The 27,924-nt window shown below is 42.3% G+C and overlaps 1 protein-coding gene across 1 annotated transcript; it reads right to left on the reverse strand.

Annotated features, from left to right (window-relative positions):
- Positions 1-862: 862 nt before the first annotated feature.
- LOC126334961 (uncharacterized) lies at positions 863-27,924 on the reverse strand. The gene is made up of 3 exons (XM_049998166.1): positions 27,791-27,924; positions 7,134-7,382; positions 863-1,185 (listed from the first exon to the last, which is right to left on the reverse strand). The coding sequence occupies exons 1-3, from the start codon at positions 27,906-27,908 to the stop codon at positions 1,139-1,141; spliced, it is 414 nt and encodes a 137-aa protein (XP_049854123.1). The 5' UTR covers positions 27,909-27,924; the 3' UTR covers positions 863-1,138.

Raw genomic sequence — 27,924 nt, forward strand, 5'->3', positions numbered from 1 at the left:
ACTACTTAAACCTGACTAACCTAAAGACATCAAACACATCCATGCCCGAGGCAGGATTGGAACCTGCGACCGTAGCGGTCACGCGGTTCCAAACTCAAGCGCCTAGAAGCGCCCCGCCACACCGCCCGGCTGCCTTGACAGCCACGTAAAGTGAGAAGTGATTGTGCGTACTCCCTGTTTTCAGAGGAGTGCGGGCATTGACCATACGCAAATGAACACAGAAACTGAAGTAGAAATTGTTGAACACAGCAACGGTGGCCCTCTTCGGAAGTTGATCGTTGACGAGGATTCTTATATCGAAACAAATTCGTTCATGTAAACAAAAAGTGGGCTATACCACAGTCGTTTTAAGATGCTATGCGACCAAACGGTTGAGGTCATCGGTCCCTAGGCTTACACACTATTTAATCAAACTTTAAAGACCGCGCAGCGGCTACACCACGGCTATTTCATTAACAAAAATTCTGCATCCGAGTGAAATTGTTTTCTCTGAACTAATTCTTAATTCTAAAATCGATTTGGTTGTGTACTATCGCAATACTATTTATTGTAATCATATTCGTGCCTTATGTAATTAGTAATCCATAGTTTATTCGATTTTTAAATATTATGAAACATCTCGCTGATAGCGACGTTACTTAGTACTGAATTTAGCTCCTTTACTACGTACTTTTGTCTGTAAATATGGCTTTCACAATCTAGTTACATCACCTATAAAATTCTTTGTTGTATGAAGATGCTTTCCGATTAAATTTGTTTCGTTAAGACACTTATTCCACGAAATAAATTCTGTTTCCGAAATCTGTTTGGACAGAACGTTAAATTTAAAGCAGGCTAAGTACTATACAATAAATAAGCAAAATGTATTTCAAAATATTTATTCTCCTTTAGCACAGGAGTGTTGCAATGCCTTAGGTCATCTTTAACACAAATTACATCATAAAAACAAATGCTCTGATGTGATTGATAAATACGTGCGTCAGTTACATCAAAAACGTAAAATTCCCAGAGAAATAATTTTACAACAAACATGCTCATTAGACGTAGTAGTGATTGTACTGTTGCACAACAGAAAATTCATGCTGCATGTATCTGCTTTCCGGACGATCCCACCACGTGACGTCAGGTCAGATTGCAGCTAGCCAGCAAGTGGCGAGCACCTTCCTTTGAAGCTCACTTTTACATCTGAAATACAAAAGCAGAGAAAGTTAATTTATGCAGAAGAAAAAATGTTTTTCATATTTTGTCCGTGTTCTATACAGGGCAGTTTTATGTAATTTATGTAGTAGCAAAAATATCTACGTCTACACCTAGTTTAGAAAATTATTTCAAATATAGGAAATAGTACCTAGATGATACTACTATAAATGAAACCTATTTTTTAAGTCTTGAAATTGTCATTGTATCCTTAAAAAGCTGGCGAAGTTTTCTTTCTTTAATATGTTCCATGTAAAATATGACAGGTTAGGTTATTCAAGGGAACAAAGTCATTAAAGTAAATACTAACGTAAGTTTACGATGAATGCCGTCAATCATTTTGACCTTTCATGAAATATTGTAAGGTGGCTTTATTTTACCACCTACAGATCGCGTTTACATCCAATACGACATAAGTAAGCCCCTTCAATGATAGGAAAGACACGTTTGTGTTCGTTCATTAAAAACATGTATGTGACATCATCTAGTACATTTAATTTAATTTATAATGCCTGCGTGTTGGGTGACTGGGGAACAGAGCTGAGAAACTCCTGGTAGAATGGAAGGACACAGGAAGCCCACACTGCTTCGGACAATAGGACGGCACAGCCGCTTCCGGCGCTAATCCGGGAACCCGCCCGTGAGCTGGACCACCTGCAAAAAGAGAACACGTGGCCGGCATGCAGGGGTGAGAAAACGGCCTGGTCAGTCAGGAAGACATGGCAGCAGGTATTTGCGTACTTTCCTATGGACATGGAAAGAACTTCCGGAAACTTCGATCTGGATTCTAAACTGCGATTGGTCCGCGTTCAGAAACGAGCGCCTTCCTGAAAGACGATTCGCCAGCCAAATTTGAGGGGGAGGGGGGGGGGGGGACTGAGCAGCGAAAAGAGGAGAGAAGTAAAAAAGGAAGTCGTCGTGGGGGCGTGGAGCAGGACAGCCCTCTGAGGTACACGGCAGTCGACGGACGTCTTCGGCTGTAATTCTGGTGAAGTTCAATTTTGCTATTATATCGCTGAGGCGAGAAGTTCTGCGGTTACAGCTTCTGATCATTACGGTGATCTTGCTTATGCAACGGCGTGTAGGAAATTGTTTTTGCATTGGTGAATCACGTGTTCCACTCCGTTCTGCTCTGAGGTTTCACAATGCTCATTGAGATTTTAGTTTCTTCTTGCTACTTAGTACACGGGGATGTCAGATACTCTATGCCTAATCACATATGGCGAGTACATTATAGGGCAGAGCCATACAGTCTAAGGGTCAGTATTAATACAGGGAGAACCTGACAATTTTAATCATTTAGTTTCTTTAAACTGTTTTTTATGATGAATAAATGTGTTAAAATCACGGCATTTATCGTTTAGTAGATAGTATTTTCCAGTACCAATAAATCTTGTCTCTCGTGAACATTTGATAACTAATTCGTTAAAAGGGAACTGTACTTTGTCGGCTTATCCTGACATTCTATAGTTTCCACAGGATAAGATTAGGAAACGGGTAGGTTATCGCATGACAGTTTACATAATGAACGAGACTAACTTGATCCTATTGGGGACGTGCAAGTGTCAGGGCGATTTCAGTAGCGTTAAAATATCCATTGCGCAAGTTATCACTTCTACGTACTGATGGCAAGTCTTTGCCATCAATAGCCAGTAGAAGTAGTGTAGGTACGTTAGAATATTAGCGGAATTATTGAGTACATTACTTTTTAATTGCATGATCCTGTTCGAGTATGTTCCCCTGCGCATGCATATACCTGTACGTTTCGAACTATTTTTCTGAAATGCCAATAGCATAGAAATAAATAAAACAGACCGTAGAAATGACAAACAAGGGAAGCCTCACTCACATGTCCAGGAGGAGTCAACGTAGAATGTTTCCCCATTTCAAATACCTAGGTAGCATGATCTCTAACGATAACACTATTAAGCAGAAAGTACTCAGAAAGACACTAAAAGCAACCATTTTTACAGTCAAATCAGAAAATCTCTTGGACGATAAAATGTCACAAAAGCAAAAGTGATCATGAACCACATCTATTTCGTACCAGTTTTTATATGAGGCTTAGAAACATGTATCATATTAAAGACCTCAGCAGAATTCATGCAACAGAAATGAGATGTTAAAACCATGACTCAACCAGAAAGGACAAAAATCAGGAATGAATTAGAAGTAGCTGGTAATGAGCTTCCTATTTACAATGTCAAAGAAACGCAGGCGTCAGTGGTATGGGCAAGCAATCAGAATGAACAGCGAAAGCCCGCCCCCCCCCCCCCCCCCCCCCGGAAAGTATTTCAACCTGAATATCGTGGGAAGAACCACGAAAACTCTTGAGAGAGACTAAGATGAGATGTGGAGGAGAAAGGACACAAATGGGAAGATGTCGTGGAACAAGGTATATGAAGATAGGAGATGGCGAGCGCTTGTACAACACACCCAAGAAATTGGATTTGGAAAACGATGAATACACCGTGTCCTACCTCCTTTCGCCCGGCATAATTCAACTATGTGGCATGAACTTACACAGGGTGACAGTTATTGAACTAGATTAAATAAAATCGTCAACTTCTGAACGGTTTGCGACAGGGCGTTCAAACTGTACGGTTGGCCACGACGGGTGATGCGAATAGTATGCGCATGTATGGTTTGGTTTAGCGACGAAGCTCATGGGTTCGTCAATAACCAAAATTTGCGCACATGAGGGACAGAGAATCTGCATTTCGCGATCGGGAATTCTCTTCATCCTCAACGGGTGACTGTGTGGTGTGCAATATCCGGTCACGGAATTATCGCTGCGATATTGCTTGATGGCACATTGAGTATCGAACGATACCTGAAGGTTTTGAAAGATGATTTCATCCCCGTTATTAAATGTGACTCCGATTTCGACAAGCAGTGGTTCATGCAAGATCGAGATCAACCCCATCGAAGCAGGAAAATGTGGTGTCCTGGAGGAGAACTTTATGGACCGTATTCTGGCTCTGGTGTACCAAGAACCCACTGGCATGGGCCTCAGTTGGGTGACTGCTTTTTGTGGGGCTATATTAAAAAAGTGTACAGCAATAACGCCAAAACCATTGCTCAGTTTAAAACAGCCAATATGTAGATCACAGAGCATCGATGATCAGCGACTTCAACGGGTCATGCAGAATTTAGCTATTTGTCTGCGTCACATCATCGCCAATTATGGCAGACATATCAAACTTGTTATTACCTATATCGAAATATCTGTAGTCGTTTATATGTTGAATAAAGGGTGTGCAGGCCGTAGTTTGTAATGAATTTACTTTTTTCCTACAGTTCAGTAATTGTCACCTCGTATACCACTTTAAGTCCCATGCGGAAATGCTGAGCCCTGCTGCCTCTATAGCCCTTCATAATTGCTAAAGTGTCGCTAAAGTGTGCTGAATTTTGTGCACTGAAGGACCTCTTATGTCTATCGATCTGAGGTGCCATATCATTCGCTCTAACTGCCCACGATGTTTTCAACCCAACTGGGAACAGTTACGGATCAGTGACATGACCCATTGTCATTCATAAAGAATTTCGTCGTCTTTTGGGAACCTTACGTCCGAAAACGGCTGAAAATGGTCTCCAAATAGCCGAACCTGACCATTTTCAGTCAATGGTCTGTTTACTTTGATGAGAGACCCTAGTCCATTCCATGTAAACACAGCCCACACCATTATGGACCCATCACCAGCTTGCACAGTGGCTTGTTGAGCAGCTGGGTTCAGGGCTTCATGGGATGTGCGCCACACACTAACCCTACCATCAGCTCCTACCAGCTGATATCTGGCCGAGTCCAAGCCACAGTTTTTCAGTCGAGGATCCAATCAATATGGCCACGAGCCCAGGAGAGGTTATACAGGCGATGTGCTGTTAGCAAAGGCACTCGCATCTCTTGTTGTCATAGCCCATTAACACCAAATTTCGCTGCACTTTCCTAACGGACACGTTCGTCGTACGTTCAACTTTGATTCCTGTCGTTATTTCACAGTTTTGCTTGTGTGTGTCAGCACAGATAACCGCGCAAACGCCGTTGCCCTCGGTCGTTAAGTGAAGGTCGTCTGACACTTGTCTGTGGTGACAGGTAATGCCTGAAATTTGTTCTTAGCACCCTCTTGTCACTGTGGATCTCTCAATATTGGAATTCCCAACGATTCCCCAAATCGAAAGTCCCATGGTTCTGGTTCCAATTATTTCACATTCAGAGTGTTAATTCCCGTCGCATGGCGATAGTCCTGTCGGAATCCTTTGCACAAGAATCACCTAAGCACAAATGACGGCTCCGCCAATGCACTGCCTTATTACAGCCTGTGTACTTTATACTACCACCATCTGTATACGTGCTTGTCGGTATCCCATGACGTTTATCGCTTCAGTGTCATTATGTTGGGATTATGTGGGAATAAAAGGCATCGTCTACGAGATTCGATCCAGTGACCTCAGGTTTACTCTCTAGTCTGCAAACCCTTAATACTAGTGACTCTACAAGGAATCTAACCACGCCTTAGTTGTTCAAACTTTGTTATCTCGAAAACAAGATCCGCGCCTTCCTGTTTACATATGCCGAAGTCCTGGTCATGCCCTATCCGCCTCACCCCCACCATCACCTACCTTGGCCTCACCATTGACCGTCACCTCACCTGGATCCTTGTCTTCAATCCACCCAATCCAAAGCCCAAAACTGTCTCCGACTCCTGTAACTCCTCTCTGGCCAGACATGGGGGTTGCACCACACCCCTCTACCATCCTCCACACCTACAAATCCTTAATCTGTCCCATCCTCTGTTATGCCAGTCCTGCCTGGATATCTGACCCCTTCCAGATCCTTAAGCGTCACGGACTCCACTTCGCCTTCTGTATACGCCTCCCGCCCCCCACGTGGATACTCTATAACGTCATTCCTTTCCCCCATCTGCTCCTATTCCTTGAACATATCCGAGTACTCTACACCTCCTGCCGCCTTGATCACCCTCACCCCCTGGTTGCTCCTCCTTTCCCATCCCTGCCCCCTGCCACACCTTCACTGTTGTGTCTCCCCTACCCTCCATCTCTACACCCTTCATCTCCTTTCCCAAGGTGACTTCCATCAACTCCTGGATGATGCCCTCTCTCCCTCGCTCTATCCCTCCTATTAACCCTGATCCTCACCCCCCCCCCCCTCCTTTCCTCAGTCCTTTCCCTGGGCTCCCTCTTCCCCCTTTCATCCTGTGTTTCTCCCCACCTAACCTCTCCCTACCTCCCTTCTCTCTCCCCCCTCCCCCCCCCCAAGTCCTTTTGTCTTCCCATCCTCTGCCTTCCCCACTCCCTGTCATGTCTGCCCAGCACCCCCCACCCCTCTTACGGGTCCTCATGCTCCTTTGGCTCCTTTCCCCCTTTTTACTTTCCCGTCAATTGACCAGTTTCCCCCGTCCTGCTCTTGTCTGTGGTATGTCACTTTAGTGCAGTGTTTCAGTGACTGTTTAGTGTTGTTCCTTCTTTCCCCATGTTGCTAACAGAAACCAGACTGTCGCCGTGTTGTTTTAATTGTCTGTCTATCATTTTACCTGTCTGCTTCATATCTATTTTATTAGCATCATCCCTTTGTTCTCTGTTTTAAGTTCCACAATTTTTTCGCCGTTTTACCTATTGTCTCCGATTTTGTCGCCTGTTTTTTACTATGTATTATCTTCTTTTTTAAAACAAAGTCTGTAGGCGGAAGAGTGGCATACTAAGCTGCTGCCAGCCCGCCCCCTTCGGGGGGAATCTAAAATCAATAAAGAAAAAAAAGTCATGCCCTAAGCTATCAGTTTGAAAAATTGCTGATCGAAGTTCGTACACTCCCTTGTCAGTATTTTACCCCTGCTACCACGAGAATTTGAAGATTGTACTTAGTGCCAACTAAGTAAAACGATAGCTATGAGCAAGTGAAGTGAGGCTGAGCAGCTCACCGCGTCCGCAGCGCTGCGCGCAGAGCAGCAGCTGTAGGCTGTTGTAGGTCTGGTTGTCTGTGCCACAGACGGGGTCGTACTGCAGCGTGGCCGGACACGGGCAGCCGCCCACCGCGGCCTCCTCGTCCGTGCTGGGCAGCGGGGGCGGCGGGGGCGGCTCCGACGAGGCCTCCGACGTCGACTCTTGAGGTCGGTTAGCGAAGACACCCAGCAGCAGCGGTCGCGCCGCCGCCTCGGCATGCAGGGTGGCTGTGGATAGAGTACTCTGCTCACTACCGCTACGTACAGCCAATACTGAGAATACTCCCTGTCTTACACTTGTAGAAATTCACCAGCCAGCTGCAGGAGGGGCAGCCGGTCGCTAACGAGCTCAGTTCCATCCTGACGAAACTCCAAATTTCAACTTAATATTCGCCTTCTACAAGCTTTCGGAAGAGTCCGACGCCACCTGGTAATGGCCGAGGTGCAATCAAAATTTAACTACGTCATGTAGCTGCAAACTCGAGGAAATTCTTTGCTTACATCAGCGTGAGACCATGTATTCGTACACATCTTGCACTGTTCCAAAAGGCACCAATTTCAAATTCAGCCTACTGTGCAAAATGGAGAACAGCATGAACTAACCACACAGACATTTCATTCCTCGTTGTCGCCTAGGAATCTGGGGTCTGTTAAATTCCTTAAATATTTGAAATGTTCAGAATGCAACCGTATGGACAACTAAATTTTAAATATGAATGTAAAATGACTCATTTCCATATCATCATGTTTTATCGTGAAAAATGATCTGTGGGCCAGACAGCCGGCCGACTTTAAAATTTCCTGTGATCTACTACGTCCATCTTAATCAGAGTTGCTAAAACTTGATATTTCGCGCAATCGGCACCCGTACAGTACGCTGGCAGCGAACGTCCTGAGTACCAGGTGCACCGGTATGAAATGAGCGTTCAGATACAAATGTGTCGGTAGGGAACATTTGTTGTGAACGAGCCTTATTTTCTTTTGTTTGGTTGGTATGACATCTATCAAGGATATTTAGTATACATCAAGTCATGGAACAAATATGTTTTCATCCTGTTAACAATGTCGAATTTTGTACCAGAAAGTGATGATTTGCGGAAAGCATTAATTTTTATTTCATTTGAAAAAAGAACGTGCTGCAGAGTCGCATCGAATGCTTGTCGAGGCATATGGTGATCATGCTATATCAGCAGCAACATGCAAAAGATGGTTTCAATGGTTCAGAAATAATGATTTTGATGTAAGAAATGAACGTGGAAGACCACCAAAAAAGTTCGAAGACGCCGAATCGCAAGCAATATTGGATGAAGATGATACTTTGAGTCAGAAGCAAATGGCAGCAATGCTGAATGTTGCACAATGAACAATTTGACAGTTTGAAAGCTATGGGAAAGATCCAAAAGTGTGGAAAATGGGTGCCACCTGAACTGAATGAAAGATGAAAAACCGAAAAACCATTTGTCAAATTTTGCTTTAGAGACATGTAAGAAAATCAATTTTGCATCGAATTGTTAGTGGCGATGAAAAATGGATTTATTTTAAGAATCCCAAACGGGAAAAATCATGGATTAATCCGGGACAACCATCAACGTCGTATGCAAAACCAGATCGATTCGGCAAGAAGACAATGCTCTGTGTTTGGTGCGATCAGAAAGGTGTGGTTTATCATGAGCTTCTAAAACCGGGGAAACTGAATACTAATCGCTACAGACAAATTATCAATTTGAACTATGCATTGACTGAAAAAAGACCAGAGTGGGCCAGAAGACATGGAAAAGTAATTTTTTTACACGACAGTGCACCTGCACGCAAAGCAAAACTGGCTCCGGATACAATCAAAACACTTCGCTGGCAGCTGCTACCCCACCCGCCGTATTCACCAGACTTGGCCCCTTCCGACTACCATCTGCTTTCATCAATGGGACACGCATTAGCTGAGGAACACTTCGATTCCTACGAAGAAGTCGAAAATTCGGTGTCTGATTTGTTTGCTTCAAAAGATGAACATTTCTATTGGCGTGGTTTCCACAAATTGCCAGAAAGGTGGTCAAAATGTATAGAAAGCAATGGTCAGTACTTTGAATAAAATTTTTTTACTTTTCAATTCAAAATTAGTGTTTCATTTTCACAAAAAACGCTAATTTCATACCGTTACTCCTGGTACTTTCTTGTCATCAATCTTGCCGCTGTCACAGCTGGTACTACGAATGCGGAATCAGCTGGAAAGATACGCTCTAGTGCAAATAGCGTCCGCCAAGAATCCCAGTGGAAAGGATGGTGGTTTTTCGTGCCAATGTGAGAAGGTGCTAAATGTTTAACATATCGATATTGTTAAGTGACAAAAATTAACGTTGAGCGATACTGCAAATTGAAAGACTGACTTGTACCAGAGGGTTTACAATTAAACTGCAGCTACTCACAGATCAAGTGTGAGCTGTGACCACCGTATCGCACCGAAACTGTGGATATTCCAATGCTTTAATGCAGAACCAATTTAAGCTGAAATAATTCCAATTTTGTACACCAAGTGCATATCTGGCATTGTACAGCATCTCGTCGATGTCTAATGCTCATATTGAACGAACTATGTAAGTGACTGTTAATAACACCAACATTATCCCTTTCCCACTTGTTTGACCTTTTCTACCAACGTCCCATTGCTATTCCATTCCCAGCACCAGATTTGCACTCGGTGGCCGAAATTGCAACTTTTTTCCAGCGTAAATCTGTTCGGCATTAACGCATGAGAATATCAACTTTCGCTGCCATACGATAACAATAGTTCACACTAGACCTCTGAGTAGCTGCACCTCAGTTATGACCAGCCAGTGTAACAGTACTCAGGACGGTGAGGGTTTATAACTAATTGCAAGGTTAACAGAATTCGTTCCCAATCAGCAGCTCTTATTTCAGTAAACTTGGTACAGACTTAATACTATTGGAGTTACACTGCATTCTTATTTTCCTGACAGTTATTTCTAGAAATTTGAAGCTACAAAGTGAGGGCGAGGTTTGAAACTTCTCGGGAACATCGACCACTCTCTACTGGGCCATTTCTGAAGTAATGGTTCGACACTGATAGTGAACCTTCATGTCCTCTAAGTAAACCACAATTTAAAACTGTCTCGTCACGTAACTGCACACCGTATAGAAGATCTTGGTGCAGTTGTTCATCGACAACTAAAGTTGAGAGAGACTCATTTCACTGCATATTCTCTGTGCCTTGATGAAAATACCGGCGTTACTGATACAACACAATTGGGTACTTTCGACCGAGCTGTGGGTACAGATCTGAACATTAAAAAAGGACCCCATGGGACATGTACTGGGGAAGATATTTCGTGCAGTTTAACATGTTCTTGATAATATGAATCTGCTTTGGAATAATCTAGTTTCCGTCGCCACTGATGGCTCCCTGAATATGGCCAGCGGCGATGGATTTGTGGGTCTTCTAAAAACTAAGTAGGACCCAGGACAGAAATTTCACTTGGTACACTGTGTGTAGTGTATCATCAAGTGTGTGTAATTTGACAAGCTTGTAATGTTAGGTCTGTAAATTTGAACGGTTGACAGGACAATCTGAGTTAATGGATTAGCTGGAATCTGATTTCAATGGTATTCCATGTTTCTGGCAGGTAAGGTGGCTAAATAATAGTAAAATCTTTGAACGTTTCCTTTTTGCTTGATCAGGAAAATCTTTATGGATATGAAAGGAAGGTACGTTCCTGAGCTTTCTGGCCCTCAATGACTGTGCTACCATTTCTACTGAAATAATGGGTCATTTGAGTATTTTCAATGACTCTTTGCAGGGAAATAATGAATTAGTTGTATATTTTTTTAATTCGCGCAATGCAAATTAAGCTGGAGATCTGGAAAAGTTAGTTCCAAGAAAGATGCGGCATTCCTTTTTTCGACTGTGACGAAATTGGCACGTAACATTAATAATGACCGTCTTGAGTCATTCCTTCAGTCTATCGGTAACTACGATGTAGCATTCGCGGAAAGACTAGCGAATTTTAGATCACTTGAGCCAGATTTTGATATCTTCATGTCACCATGTTCGGTTGACGTCAGAACTGTCCTGCAGATGTGCAGTTAGAACTAATACATCTATCATGTGACTTATTAAGGACAATCTTTGAACAGTGAACAACATTCACTCTGGCTCTTACCTTCCACGGGATAGGTTTCCTGAACTACACGCAAAAGTGGCAGTTACAGCGTGCATTTTTTGGTGCTGCATATTTATGCAAATATTTTTCTCAGCCTTTAAGTTTTGCAAATCGAAACACTGAACGCTAACGACAGAGCCAACTGAGCGCAGTTTTTGGACATGAAAAAGTGAAAAAATTGAAAAGAAATGATTGTCGGAACGACTGACTCACCATGTAGGACTTCGAAACAGCCTTCTATGAAATTAGAAGCAATGGTAGTAAAATTAGGAGTGCAACGGAAATTCCACTCTTAAATACATAACAGAGAGGAAACAGGTGAAATGAGTAATTTGAAGGCCTCTATGAAGGTGAAGATTTGTCTGATGCGATAGGAGAAATAGGAGTCTATCAGAGATAGCGGATCCAGTATTAAAATTTCAGAGAGCTTTGGAGAACTTAAGATCAAATAAAGCAGAAGGGAAAGAACAAAACGACTTTTCACGATCGTGTGTAGAATGTATGAGTGGTGATATACCATCTGACTTTCGGAAAAAATGTCATTCACAAAATTTCGAAGACTGCAAGAGCTGACAAGTGCAAGAACTATCGCACTATCAGCTTAACAGCTCATGCATTCAAGTGACCGATGAATCCCCATCGCGTCCAGTTCTGATAACTTTCAATTCCTGCCCGGTTAAGCTGGGCAAGCTCTTTCGCTTCGTCGAGCTACCCTGTGATCTAAGCTTGCTGGTGAGCCGCTAGCGTTTACGTCAGCCCTGCCCGGCTGCATTTGACCACGTCTGGTGTTAACAGATCTCGTCAGAAACTGAAGTATGGTCCGTTTTATCTGACTGAAAAGTCTTAGGAACATTTCAGTTTCTGTGGCTGTTTATCAAATTCAAATGTCTACACAGGTGAATGAGTGGTATAGTATTCCTTGTATTCAATAAAAAATTTTATCTGCAGGACTAATTAAGCAACTAGGGCGTTTTGATACATGAAACAAGATTACTAAACCGCAATACAAGCTCTCAAAAACAGGGTCACCTTGTTAAACAACTAGTTAACGGTTGGAATAAAGCTACTCGCAGCAATTAGTCGTCTATTTTTGTATTTGTGATTTAAGTTAGCTGGAGAAGGTATCAAATATTTGGTAAATATCGTGTAGCGGATAAAATGACATATCATACACACCTGTTAACATAAATCCAGAGCCGTACGTACGGCATGAAACTGGTTTCCTTCTTACTTGACGTTGCTTAGAAGTACGCACTAAATTCTACTCCTCCATATCATCAAAACACTGAAATTTCATCGGGAATTTCACTTCAAATATAAAGAAATATTTTGTTATTTACTGAATTTCTTTCAAACTCTTTCTATTAAAGTTAAATCTCTTTCTTGTTAAGGAACCATCTACCTTACTAATTGGCTAGATCTCCATTATTACTCTGCAATTCACAGTTAAATTCTTGGCAGCTTTCAGTTACTTCTCTACCGTTTCACTCTCCGACAGTGCGCTGGTGAAACGAACAGGCGCGCGGGATTAGCCGAGCGGTCTTGGGCGCTGCAGTCATGGACGATGCTGCTGGTCCTCCCTCGGGTGTATCCTTAGGATAATTTAGCGTAAGTAGTGTGTAAGCTTTGGGACTGATGACCTTAACAGTTAAGTCTCATAAGATTTCACACACATCTGAAGAAACGAACGAACACAAAGCTTTCCGTGCGAGCTCCGATTTCCTCTTATTCTATGACGATCATTTCTCCCTATGTTGGGGGCTCCGACAAAATATTTTCACTGTGGGTAGAAAGTTGATTGAAATTTCATGAGAAGATCCTGCCGGAACGAAAACTTTGTTCTAATTACTGGGACCCCAATTCGCGTATCATCGGTGGCACTCACCTGTTTCACGATAATACGGAACGCTGTGCTCTTTTTTGAACTTTTACGATGTACTCCGTCAACCCGATAAGGTCTGGATCTCACACCTCACAGCAATACTACTGAATAGGGCGGAAAGGCGTAGTCTAAGCAGACTTCAATACACCTATTGCTTTTTCTAAATTTTCTGCCGATCGCAGGCTTTGGTCTGCTTTCTTCACCACATTGTCTATGTGATAGTTCCAGTTTAAAGTATTCGTAATTGCAATAGTTTAGTACACATTCAGGCAAAAACGACGCACCACGACGAAATTATCCAAATGGGATGGAACTCGGTAGATGTGATGTACGAAACAAATTGTTACAATTTCAGAAAAATTAGATGAGTTATTTAAGAGAGGACGCTTCATTAACTGAGTCAATGACTCACTGGTCCAACTATGGCCCTTAGGGAAGCAGTTATTCGGCTTGGCATAGATAGAGTCGTTGAATATTCTCCTGGGAGACAGAGCAAAATTCTGCACAATTTACGTGTTAGATGGTCAAAAACCTGAGATGGTCGGAGAACTCAGTCAACACTGCTCCAAACGTTTGGAGGTGATAAACAGTGTTCTTACTGGCCCAACTAGGGTTTGAAAACACGAAACAAGTAGTACAAACTCTCGCTGTTTGGAGGAGGGAATTATCTTGTTTAAATGTAAGCACAGAATGGCTTGCCACGAAAGGCAGCAGAACGGGGCGTAGAATATCATCTATGTAGCGTTGTGCTGTGAGTACCGCGGATGATAACCATGGAGATCCTGCTATGAAAGAAATCTGACGCCAGACCATCTGTTGCCGTGTCGCATCCCGCCACTGTCGAGAACATCGCCCGGCACGTCTTCAGCCCGAAATCTCATTGACTGTAGGAGGACCACCGTAGATGTGTCTGTAGTCGCCTCAGACAGCAGTTGGGTATTAGCCTGACAAATTCCCGCCATAATGCCCTACAACCGGCGGTGATTGTTTAGGGTGCCATTGCCTTTCATAGTAGGAACCCTTTGATTATCTGCGTCACCTTTATAGCACAGTGATATGTCGATATTCTACGCTCCGTTTTGTTGCCCTTCATGGCAAGTGGACCCCAACTAAAATGTCACCAGCCTATGTCTGCTACTGCATTCACATGTCCATCGGCCATGAGAGTCGTTTGTGGTTCCTGGCTAACTGCATTGTCGTTACCTATCAGGCATAGTTTACAACAGAAATGCCTTCGGCCACAGGTCGGTAAGTCCACATTCGTTGCAGTCCGCCAACTTCGACGCAACATTGGACAAAGCTGCGAGGCCCGTTACGGCCACAGGAGTAAGATGTAAATAATCCCTCGCTGTAGTGAGGTCCCATTAGCATCCGCTTGTCGACCACTATAACTTCTTTATCCATTCCATGCATGCATCACTGTACGAGCTGAACGGTATTTCTAAACCATTTACCAGATATGATTATTCCTTTATTTCAGATTCAGTGCTCCTTTTGATCTTTAATTTAACTTACTTCACTTTTCAACTTCGCCTGCTGGTTCATCACATTGTGAGCTTGGCGTAACAATCTTTCCGGATACGCACGAGAGAGCACTGGTGGGCCTCGTCAGTCCATAAATGTGTCTACACTCTTCACTCACTAATTACTTCTAGATATTTTAGCTTCCACAAATACGAGTCTGCCTCTGCCATCATCCCATATTGCCAGTTGGTGACAACCGCATTTCATAGTCTTTAACCGCTCAATAATTAAAATAAAGCCACAGTGCACCACAATATAGTCTCAATTGTTGCTATTAATTTTCCGCTATTATTTTAACGTTAAGCGATGGCAGACTACAGGTACTCTGCAGTTCAAAATGTTACGCTCTGGGGAAATACCAGGTGTATCTCGTAAGAACCGTCAGGTGCATTTTGTTCGACGTTTTGTGGAAAATTTGTAATATCTTATCTGTAGATCATTTCGTACCAACATTGTTTCATACGACATCGACAACCAGTAAAAACAGAAGAATTTTTTTTTTAAGTGAACTTATGTGTGTATTGGATAAAGCTGTCCCTGCGGGCCGGCCGGAGTGGCCGTGCGGTTCTAGGCGCTACAGTCTGGAACCAAGCGACCGCTACGGTCGCAGGTTCGAATCCTGCCTCGGGCATGGATGTGTGTGATGACCTTAGGTTAGTTAGGTTTAATTAGTTCTAAGTTCTAGGCGACTGATGACAAAAGTTAAGTCTCATAGTGCTCAGAGCCATTTGAACCATTTTTTTCCTCCATGCGGTATTCGGTTTATCGATGTGTTTTAACAGAGAAGGCGAAACAAATAATAGCCAGTACCGTAGCAGCTACTGACGAGGATAAAACGTCAAGTGCCATATCCCGATTTCCCAGAATCTTCTCTCAGTGAAAGGAGTTCAAAATAGGAGAAATGCCTTTCAATGCGCGTTAAACTCAGTCCAACTGGTGGCACAGTGGCTAGCATCACGCCCCCACTTTCGCGTCCAGTTTTCGAATCCCTATTATTGTTTTTACTTTTGTTTAGTCTTTCACCTATTCGTGTCCTTAGAAGGCTAAATCATCTTATTAAGTTATGGGATACAAGGGCATTATATTAATTTTAGAATTACAAATGGGTTTCTCAATAAGTGTCACGCATTTATTATGAGTTACGTTATTTCCAGCGGTTACAATCTTTTTAATTTTCCGTTCATTTATGCTCTCATTCATTTAGCACACTATTAGACGAATAAGAACATTATTTCAATATGCGTTAAAAAACATTCGTTGAATATGGACATGGGTAGATAAATGGAAACATAATATGGTTTCTAACAGGAACTAAAAGTGTGAAGCTGCAACGCTAGACACTTTGCTACCACTTCAGTTTAACTACGTACTCGCTAAAAGGCAAGAAGTAGCTCTAAAACATTTGTCATCGTTTTCTCAGAAATGGTCGAGTGTCTACGGATAAGCTGATAATTGTTCGTTTATTTTGACCTTTCCAGTGAGCGAAGTTTCTGAGATGTCGGACTATGACACTTGGTGTGTTCTCTTTAATATCGCCACCGCATGACTCTAGAAGACAACACGGTGCCTGTAGCACAACAGACCCCGCAAGGTCGGTTAACGCTTGTCGGAGCAGTCCTTGCCCAACTTTCACTTCTCACCTCTTGCGCCAGCCCACGCCATGCTGTCTGCTACGACCGCGCAGCAGCGCTACTTAGTCGCTGCTGGCTGGAGTATTGACTGTCCTTCGTGTTAACTTTCTTCTACAATTTAAATGTAGCGTAATAAACAAAAATACATGTTTATTACCCAATTACACTCTAGTTTTACGCTTAGTTTTGGGTTCATATGGCTCTGAGCACTATCGGACTTAACATCTATGGTCATCAGTCCACTAGAACTTAGAACTACTTAAACCTAACAAACCTAAGAACATCATACAACACCCAGTCATCAAGAGGCAGAGAAAATACCTGACCCGCCGGGAATCGAACCCGGGAACCCGGTACGCTTAGTCGGATAATTAGTTGAGGGGTTAGTTTTTTTTTAGTGGTACAAAGTTTTTGCCTTTCTGTGTTTTAGTATTAGGTTTTTGTAGTTTCAGGGTCTTTTGCTTTGTGGACTTCTCAGCACAGAATACGGATGAACAAGAGGACCACGCCCACTCCGCCATTGGTTTAGGCCAAATTTATGACACACACTGATCAGCCAGAACAATATGACCACCTACCTACTGTCTACATAAGCCCGTTCAGGCGATAGCAGCGGTGCCTGGACAGAAGTAACTGCTAGTCAGACACGCGCATAGTGCAAGTAGTTATGTGTGAGCGGGCTGTCTGTCTAGAATGGGGAAGACGCTCGGTTTGAGTTTAACCCAGGGCATATTGTAATGGCTCGGAGGCTCGAAAAGAGCATTTCGGGTCTTCAACAGGTGGAGAAACGCCGTGTGATTGGGCGGCCATTATTCATTACAAATGTCTGAGGTCGTAGGCTGGCCACACTGGTGAAACAGGACAGGTAGCGCACTGTGACAGAACTGCAGAACTGAGATTAGACTCCAATGCTGGCCAGAGTAAAATTGCGAACACAAAGTGCACGAAACACTCCTAACGATTGGCCTGCGCATCCGGCGACCAATGCATGTGCCGGTAACACCACGACATCGGCAACTATGACTGAAATTGCCACGTAACCATCAGCACTGGACGTTGGCGCACTGCAAGAGGGTTGCATGGTCTGATAAATCCCGATACCTTTTTCAGCAGTCCAATGGGAGGGCAAGAATCAGTCTTCGTCCAGAACAGCTCCTTGACACCTGCACTGACGAACGGAGACACGCTGGTGACGGCTGCACTAGGCTCGGAAACATACGCGTGGGCATCCGTGGGTCCAATGAAGCTCGTGCAAGGTACCATGACAGCCAAGGAGTATCTTACACTGGTTGCAGACCATGCACCCCCCTTCATGACGATCCGGCAGTGGCATTTTTCAGCAAGATAATGCGCCGTGTCACAAGGCCGCCAATGAGCAGGAGTGGTTGGAGGAACACAGTGGTGAGCCAGTTGATGTGCTGGGTCTCCAACACGCCAGATCTGAGTCAGATCGAAAACATCTGGATTGTTATTGAACGTGGCGTCAGAGCTCTTCTCCCCCTCGCCGGAATTTAGAGAATTGAGTGACTTGTGTACAAGTGTGGTAGCAATTCCCTCCGGTGATCTGCCAAGGCCTCGTTGCTTCCCTATCATGACGCGTCGCCGCTATTATCCGTGCCAAAGAGAGACATCGGCTATTAGGTAGGTGTCCAATGTTCTGGCTGATCAGTGTGTCGGCAAGAAATGGAATTGACAAATGGGAGCTCCTGATAGCAAAGTATGTAAAAAAATACCATTTTTGGCGCATGTCAGGTGAGTCATGAGGCATTTATATTAGCACAGCTTCCAGGCAGTCGTTGCCGCAACGGAGAGAACAGGATGCTAATCCGAGATGGAGGGGTCGAGTCCCTAAATGGAAACAAAATTTTAACATTAATTACCCTCCACGCCGGTCGCTGTGACCGAGTTGTTCCAGGCGCTTCAGTCCGGAACCGCGCTGCTGCTACGGTCGCAGGTTCGAATCCTGCGTCGGACATCGATGTGTCATACCCTTAGGTTAGTTAGGTTTAAATATTTCCTCAGTCTAGGGTACTGATGACCTCAGATGTTAAGTCCCATAGAGCTTAGAGACATTTGAACCATTTGAACTTATACTCCAAACCGACATAATGCCCAATACAGTGTATATGTTAGTGATTTCTTAGAAAGCAAGAAGAGGAAATGCGAAGAAAGTTTAGGATTGCAAATAAATTTCTAAGGAAGATTTGTACCTACAGCGTCCACAAGGACTTTCCAAGAAGAGCTCGTAATTAATGTATAAAATATGGTTCAAATGGCTCTGAGCACTATGCGACTTAACTTCTGAGGTCATCAGTCCCCTAGAACTTAGAACTACTTAAACCTAACCAACCTAAGGACATCACACACATCCATGCCGAGGCAGGATTAGAACCTGCGACCGTATCTGTCGCTAGGCTCCAGACTGTAGCGCCTAGAACCACAAGGCCACTCCCGCCGGCAACTAATGTATACAGAAATGCATACTCCGTTAGTTTCACTCTGACTTCGAGCAGTCCTCGGCAGTAGCCATAATAAATTAGTTTTTGTCATTTAAGTACTATGCAGAGATGTACGTATATTCTTTATCTCTTTGCATTTGAGTCAATGGATTACTTTCGGCCCGCATCTCGTGGTCGTGCGGTAGCGTTCTCGCTTCCCGCGCCCGGGTTCGATTCCCGGCGGGGTCAGGGATTTTCTCTGCCTCCTGGTGGCCGGGTGTTGTGTATTGTCCTTAGGTTAGTTAGGTTTAAGTAGTTCTAAGTTCTAGTGGACTGATGACCATAGATGTTAAGTCCCATAGTGCTCAGACCCATTTTTTTTATTAATTTCGTCCTTTTATACGAAATTAACTAAATTCCTTAGAAACCTATATACTTTCCACTCATCTATCTAGATGCAAGTAAGAACGCCTTTTTTCTCTAACCTAGTCATGAGTAACTTGATACTGAGTTAAAATGATTTACTCGTAATTGAATATGTATTTAAACATCACTAATTGTCTGGACAAGTTTGTTGTATGTTTCAGCAACATAACTCCGCCGGGAAGGGGAAGTTCGGTGAGGTTATGATTATGCGCAATCAGCGTGCATATCATATGCTTTTTTGCATCCTCATACAACTTGCAATCTAAATTGTCTTATTTTAAGTCTTGGTATTTTTGCTATTCAGTGCGACATACTTCATGGTGGTGTGCTACATTTTATCACGGTCAGTCATCACTCAACTTATCGCTTTTCTACAGCTATCTCTGCCCTTGGTTTCATCATAACGGAAAAACTAACAGCAACGCGGGCAGAGTCAGCTAAGCCGAGAGTCTGTTTAAATCTTAACTCGCAATTAAAGAAAACCGTTTTCACTCACGCTGAAGCCATTGTGATTACTCCTCACGTCAGAACAAATAGTATTCTGAGGTACGATGCAATCTAGTTTTCCATTTTTATTCTGACTACGTTTATGGGAAATATCACACCGCACCAGAACAGTAGGTCCCCAGTGTAGGTAATACTGGCCCATCTGCCGTTAGGGGCCGACGCTAGCTTCGGCTGCCGAGCTTATTCACTTAATAGTTCTCTAATGAGCAACGTGATTTTTTCGAGAATATTGTGACAACGCAGTGAGACTACTCTTTCTGCAGAGAAACATTAGAACAGCCCCATAATCGTAAAAATAAGGCGTTTATCAACTGCACAAGACGGAGAAAAATTTATTGACTCCGCTGTTTGTACGGGGAATATAAGCCCGCGACGTGTAACTCATCGACTGTTATATAATACATGTAATTTTATGTATAAAGACAGTCTTAATCCCTGATCGGAAATGTGCAATTCCCAAATTTTCCTTTGTCCCTTTCGTGCCTTTTACGAACATATACGTTTTGTTGTGCATTATTTCGGTTTATTTGCAGTATAAAAAACGTAAAAATTGAAAAAGCGTAGAGACTCGACTCCACGACCCTCGGATTGTCAGTCTATTTCTCTGCACCATCCGCTGTCTGGAACTAGGACAGCAATTGGCTCTTATGTCGCCCAAACTTCGTCAAAAATTGATTTTTTTTTTTTTTAACGCTTGGCGATCAGGAGCTCCCGCTCCTATCACATTCACTGGCCGAAATCTAGCCGCGTCCCCTTGTAAGAGTAAACTTTAGATAGAAGAAAGTATATGGGATTACCAGAAATTAGATTAACGATAAGCTTCAATCGACGCTACCTTGGAAGCAAAATACGATGGTCAAAGCAGAGACGACTTAAAAAGGCTATCGCTTGCTAAGACTATTCCTGACCAAGGGAATTGAATGATTGAGAGGGGTTATGTGACCAAACTGCCAGATCAGTCCCACGATTCCGAAGTGGGTCACAGAAGGAAAAGAGTATACTGAAAGTGGACGGATCCAGTCAGAGGAGTCAAATTATAAAATAATGATCATTGAACACACAGTAAAGGCATAAAAATGAGACCGAATCTAAAAACTGAAAAAGGGGGAGAGGGCGGTCATGGGGTCACAGACCGAGAGGACTGTAAAAGTAGTCCCAACCACAACCAACCTGCCCCTGCTACAAGACTAAAGTAGAGCTTTATACCTGGAAATAATAACTACTTTCAACGAGGAAATTGAGGACCAGTTTAACCATCCGTGGTTCGTCTGCTAATATTAAATTTAAGGAATTGGAAAGAATACACTTAACACGAGGGCCGAAAGTAGGGGACATTCCACCAATGTGACACATCTTCAGTCTGGCTCCACGACCACATTGTGGGGGTGGGTCGTTACGTAGGAGGGCCTGACCAAGGGAAGTCTGCTGGTATTAAACAGCAATCTTCATCTGAGAAAAATTCCAAAGAATGTTAAAGCGTTGTATCGTAGTGAATCATGTGCTGTGAGAACACTGGAAAAGTAACTAAGCATTTGAAGTGCCACAGAAAGATATTCCAAATTAGGTGGACTGACAAGATGAGTAAGTTCTAAGTCTATGGGATTGATAACCTCAGATGGTAAGCCCCACAGTGCTTAGAGCCATTTGAACTATCTGATCTAGTTACAGAGACTAAGTGTGAAAAAAGAAAAATTGCCCTATAAACACAGTTGAGTCAGTAGGCTACAGGATCTGTAAAGGAAAACCGACCATAAAGAATAAAGTATCTGTGTGGAACAGTTTTCGTGGTCATACAGAATCCAACAGACTCCGCAACGAATTTAGCGTCCCCACCAGAGCGACTCTCTCTTATCGTTTATATGTGAAAACAAGGGCTATACCACCATAAACGCACGTGCACCTACCAACAGAAGAAATCTAAATTTTGGAAGACACTAGAAAATGACATCTCAGAAACACAAAGCACGAAGTAAAACTACTCGTAGGAGACTTCAGTGCACAGATCGGCAGAGAAGAGAAGTACTAGGCAACAGTAAGAAATTTTCATGCACACAAACGCACCATTAAGAATGGAGAAAGGCTCATTAACTTCTGCAGCCAGTTTGACTTCATGTCAACCTTTCTCAACAAATTGCCAAGGAGAGAGAAGACCTTGACTTCTTATACACATTAAGGCTCTTACCTGGATCATTTGGCAACAACCAAACAAACCCATAGAGAAATCATGAACGTGTCAGAAGAGGAAAACCCAACTTTTTAACAGAAATCAAAGCCAGATTTCAATCAAAGACCAAACGCCAAAATTAAAAACGCGATACAATTGACAAAATTTGTCTGAACAGGAACCAATTCGTTAAAAATCTTCGCACACAGAAGATGAGAAACTGGGATGAAGACAAAAGAAATGATAGAAACGGTGAAAGAACTAGAACGAAGAAGGAAATATAGGTGTTGGAGTAAAATGTGACGAAGCGATAGAGCGTAGAAAAAAATGAAACACCGTCAGGAAGAAACGAATATATTTACAGAGATCAGAAAACAGCAATCAAAAATTATTCGAATAGAAAAACGGAAAAATGACGAAACGATTAGAGGAAATAGACGAGTTTCATACAGGACTACAACATGAAGAAAGTTTTCAACGAGTAACAACAGGTTACAAGTCAATGAGCCTACAGGCAAACTGATTACCAACGACAATAACTGTGAGTTACTAGCGAAATACTTCAAAAATTCTCTTAATTGCGAGGAACCAACACAGACTAATTTTCAGACAGCCTCAAGAAGAAAACCCACATTTAGAACTACCATCACTGCATCAAACTGAACAATACATTGCCCAGTTGAAAAAACACCGTCAAGTGAAGACGGCATATTAGCTGAGATGTGGAAGCTCGGAGGGAAGCGGGCACCTGAAACTATGAGCTTAAGACAGACACCCACAATTACCGAGACATATGTCTACTTCCAGTCACCTAAAAAATTATGTCCAAAGCTCTACTGAATAATACAGATCAAGCAGAACACACAATTGGCGAGTATCAAGCAGTGTTCAGGGAAGGAAAGACCGTGCCCAGAGCAAATTTGTAACTTTAAAACTGCGTCTGAAATTCTATACTAAATTCCAAGTCTAAATTGTGGTTTCCATCACTTGCATCGCTAGACACTGCTGCATTTCCATTCGCCGAATTCAACTGTCCTGGTCACGTTATCAGTCACCGCTTTCAAAGGCAAACAGTATTATAACCTGTTTAACACTGACTTACTTGAGCGTTTTAGCCCGGAGTGTTACGAGTACTTTTAAACAGCTTCGTGAGTGTACTCCCACAGATTAAAGATATTTCTTGCTGATACTTATATTTGATGGTGTGACAGATCTGTTCCACTGAATTTAAATCCGAACAATATGGAGCCAATCTTAGAACAGCAAATCACGTTCAGTAGTGAAGCCAGTCTCCATTGTATTAAGTGCTTTAAAATAAACGTACCTGAGTTCGCCTCAGATTGTGCTATTAGCTGCGATTTTTTTAGAATTCTGTAAATTCTGCATGTTCGATGAACATATGTAGTAGATATTCTGCACTGCAACAGCTGCGTTACCCTTATCAGCACCGTTTCTAAAACTCCCCACAGCCTGTCCCTCGGCATCTAGCTCCGTTAGTTTCAGTACGTATCAGCGTAAAGACACTACAAGCTGGGCAGTACAACCGCAGATGCTACACTGAGCCTGGGCGTGGAGTTGAACACGCAGTTACATTTTCAGTGCCAACGAGGAACAGAATAACTGCCCACACGACATTCGTTTCTGCCTGTGAGGGACTTCAACAGTTTGTACTCTTAATGAAGTTTTGTGACCACCATACCTTCACATTTCTCACGTCTGTCAGTTTCCATGAACTGCGACACAAGAAGTGGGGGTAACTTAGGACGTTTCTATGACGAAGCTCCGACACCAACACATTGAATTTAGGGAAACAAGTACTAGTTCTCAGCGTTTGTACTTTACCATCTCCTATATATCTAAAACTTTGAACATAGCTGCTAAGGCTCAGTGACCGTGTCAGAATTATATTGGAACAAATAAGCCCTCGGTCACAAATATTAAGTCAAAATTGACCTGGTTTAGACCCTACTATGAGCGTCGTCTTCAGAATTAGAGTAACTGTTCTAAAACATATTAGGTATATAGTACATCAATAAAATTAAAGTTTGTGCTGACTGGAAAAGATGCAGTACTTACAAGTCACATATTAAAAAAGATCTGAGCCGGAAAGGCGACGTCATGAACAGTTGTGAGATGGCGAGCTGCTAAGGGCTGCTCGTACTGTGAACAAGGGTTGCAACGAGACTGCCTCGTATACCCAGTATACCACAGATCGCCTGACATAAGCAAAGTTTATCTCGCAATGAGAAGATAACATACTGCGCAACCATCATCCTATGAAGTATTCTGTATTACGGAATGAACGTAAAGTATCTAAAGAAATGGCTCACACCCAAAGAGATTTCCCGAGATAATTATCCACAATTTTCAGGAATAAGTGAAAAAAGCTAACGAAATAATCCTGCTGAATAGTGCTCCAATGTTTCGTATGAAGCCCACTCATATATACAGGGCGGTCCATTGATCTTGACCGGGCCAAATCTCACGAAATACGCGTCAGACGAAAAAACTACAAACAACGAAACTTGTCTAGCTTTAGGGGGGAAACCAGGTGGCGCTATGGTTGGCCCGCTAGATGGTACTGTCATAGGTCAAGAAGTTTCCCATTCAAGGTAGACGAGTTTCGTTCTTTGTAGGTATTCGTTTGATGCTTATTTCGTGAAATGTTTGGCCCCGTCACTATCAATGGACTACCCTGTAGACACTCCAAGGCCTCACAATCCCGTAAGCTTTCTACAGTGAACAGCGGTCAGTTTGAAAGGCGGCCATTACCGTACTAAACTCTTGAGTCTTTGGTTTAACATCTTACTTTGCATTATGTCAAACAATGTTTCATTTGAGTATGTAACCACAAGACAGCAATTAATTTATGAACAAACATCAACCAGCCACTGTTTACCGTTTTTTTTTTTTTACGTTTGACATGAAATTTGCCTTTCTTCAGCTCCTACAGTATCGTAGGATGTGCCATAACTTTGTTCATAACTAAAATACAGCTTATAACGTTAGAGCGAACGTGGGTTTTAATAAGTCTTTTACTGCACCAAATTATTTTTAAATTTGAATTTATTTTCGAGCCTCATATCTACCAGTACTATCAGACACAGCAGCTACTGTTAAAAAATAAAGTTAGTGACGCATCCCTTCTGAAAATTTAAGTGCTATGACAGTTCATGATATTAAACATGTGCACACGCACGTATCTGTTTAAGATACTATTTGTTCCTTTTCCGAATTTATTCGTGCATTAAACGCCATTTTTCTTCACGTACACTAGGATGCGTAGGCAATACAATTACGACTAATACTGTTTGTAGGCATGAAACACGCGGACAACTGGAAGGTAAATCGAATTTTCTTTGCAATTAGTTTCGGTCTATCAGTTTTGAGAAACAAAAGTATCACTTGTATACACATATTCACATAATATCAAAATATGTTTATCATTTCAGTCTGTCAGAACTTCCTTGAAATGCCATCAGAACAAAATCCCTGCATTATATATTCTTAATGGACGATATATGAGCGTATATTCCCGAATATGCTCTTAAGCTGTTAACCTAGCAGCTAACAGTGTGTATACATTATTTTTACAAAAAAGCAAATCTTACCCTCTGCTCAGAAAATAGCACAGACACCGAGAGGCCGCAATATCGGGGAATAAAATCAGGAAGCTTGGGTTGAAACATTTAAAGAGCTAATGGTAATATTATTAAGTGATATGAAATGGAACATACGGAATTGAAGTAAGGCAAATTGAAACCGTAAGATGTGCTGAGAGGTTTCTGGGAGAGTGAGTATACTTTTAAGCTACGTACAACGGGTTGTGAAGACTAATTCTAGCACAGTCCACTGTTTGGAGCCTAAACTGACATACGCTGTTAGGATCAACAACTCGGTATAGCCCTATGAAATGTAACAGGGATTCTAACGAAATTTAAATGAGTCTTTGGAAGAATTGCAACGCTGTTCTTGCAAAGTCCTGTTGCGTAAATTTAGATAATCGATATCCAAGTAGGATCATGCTAAAGTTGTGCTCCCTCCTCGTATCGTGCATAGGGATTAACAAGAACAAGAAAAATTTTGCCCCGTACAGAGGCATTACGCAATACGCCACCGAAGGACTTAATAACTGTACGAAACACTACAGACACAGCATTTTCGCTTACGGAGTACATGTACGTTTAAATATAGAGCAAACGTTACGCCAAGAAGGTCCAAGCGAAGGAAAGACCAAGTACCAATATTTCAAAGCTGATTAAGAGTCAACTGGTAAGGCGTGTCATTTTAGTATCTGCGCAAAACCTAGGTTGGTTTGCCCAGCCCATGACTAAATATGATCTCATCCTAGTGGTCTGTAGTTGCCTTCCTCCGTCGTTGAAAGTGACTCAGCCAGTTTCTGAAACCTTTCTATTCGTAATGTGGCTATTTATCGGCGAACCACCAGCTCAGTAGAACTTAATAGTTTAGAAATGTTACGTCAGAGTACAGTCTCGTCCTCTCAAGATTACTACCTCAGTATCAACAACAATCAACTAACTCTTAAAAAGGTTTCGCTCGCTTTGAAATAGTAGATTTTGTAATTCTATTATCTCTTTATGTACCTTAGTGTCTGTATCAAAACTATTAGCTTTTCTGTAGTCGTGAAAACAACATTAAAAATGAAATTGGTTTTCTTCTGGAAGATTCAAGAAACTGCTCGCACATCCGAACACAGATTACGAAAATGACTCTGTTCATCAAGGGCTTTATATCAGTTCCTAAACAGGGCCTCTAGGTTGCGACACAGACGCATTAGGAGACCGTTACAGACAGCGTCGTGTACATGATTAAATTTAAAGACCTCGACTCACTCCCTGCGACCATTTCGGCTATGATAAGAAGCAAAAATCAAAAATCCTGTATCTTAAGACAAAATGGCTAGGAGTCAGTTTTTACAACAAGTTAAACATAGTTCACAGTTAACTTAATTTTTATATTCCAGTGTTTGACATTTCGTATATCATCTGTTACACCATTTCGTCACAGGTTTGACTTCGTAAAACGCTTTCTTCTAGTAGCAACATAATATTCCAATGTTCATACCAACATACTTGGTATAAATCCATGCCAGATATTTCCGATTCGCTACTACCAGAAATTCTTAACAATTCACCTCAATGTTAATAAAACCACACAACAGGTAACGAAACGTTAATGTTCTATTGTAATAAAAATGCTTTTTATAAATTCAAACCTATTGATATATTTGGTGCTGAAAGGGGTCACTCCAACAAAACTAGTTTATCCTGCCGATATTACTCAAAAAAATCATTTACATTGCATCACACATCAATTCCAATACACGTTACTTAACCTAGCCGTAATATAACAGGCCTTACACTTTCACACATTTACAGAAAGTTATGTGTAACTTGGAAATAATTCAAGTTTCTTTGTTTTGCCGAGAGAACAGCAGCTGGTTATCTAAGTAAGTAATGAAAGAAGGGAAAAAAAGGAGGACAGAAAGAGTAAAAGGACTTTAAGAGGAAACGAGGATTTACTTCAATGTTGGACGGAGAGAGCTGTCCTTTAATTTTTGAGAGAAATTACTGGGGCTACAATAGGCAAGTGATTCAGCTTTTTCTTAATGGTACCAGTTTTTGCTTGCAATACGGGGTGCCTTGTACGAAAAGCGGACAGCAACACTGGGGAAGCTTTACATTATTGTTGTTATGTGAATAGGTACAACAAGGGAAGTAAGACGATGTAAACGATAAGATATTACTGTACACGGAAGTTTAGCTTAAGTAAATTTACAGCAAACCACAATCATTGGCTTACTAAAACGCAAAATTTAATCAAGAACGAAAGAGACACGTCGCACAGAAATCTGAGTGTAGTAGTACTCACGTAGCAGTAAAACCACGCTCGTTATCAGACACATCTCCGGGAGTCGGCTCAACTGCATTGTGAGGAGGAAGCTGGAACAGTGCTTCGGAGTGTGACTCGCCGCGGAATAAATACACATGTGGACAACACGCCGG

This window comes from Schistocerca gregaria, chromosome 1 (genome assembly GCF_023897955.1).
Source record: "Schistocerca gregaria isolate iqSchGreg1 chromosome 1, iqSchGreg1.2, whole genome shotgun sequence".
NCBI lineage: Eukaryota > Metazoa > Arthropoda > Insecta > Orthoptera > Acrididae > Schistocerca > Schistocerca gregaria.

Coding starts and splice junctions, on each gene's coding strand:
- LOC126334961 (XM_049998166.1), bottom strand. CDS start 27,908: ATGTGTATTTATTCCGCGGCGAGTCACACTCCGAAGCACTGTTCCAGC. Junction 7,383..27,790: donor GAGCGTGGTTTTACTGCTAC/GTGAGTACTACT, acceptor CTCTATCCACAG/CCACCCTGCATGCCGAGGCG. Junction 1,186..7,133: donor CGCGCAGCGCTGCGGACGCG/GTGAGCTGCTCA, acceptor TTTGTATTTCAG/ATGTAAAAGTGAGCTTCAAA.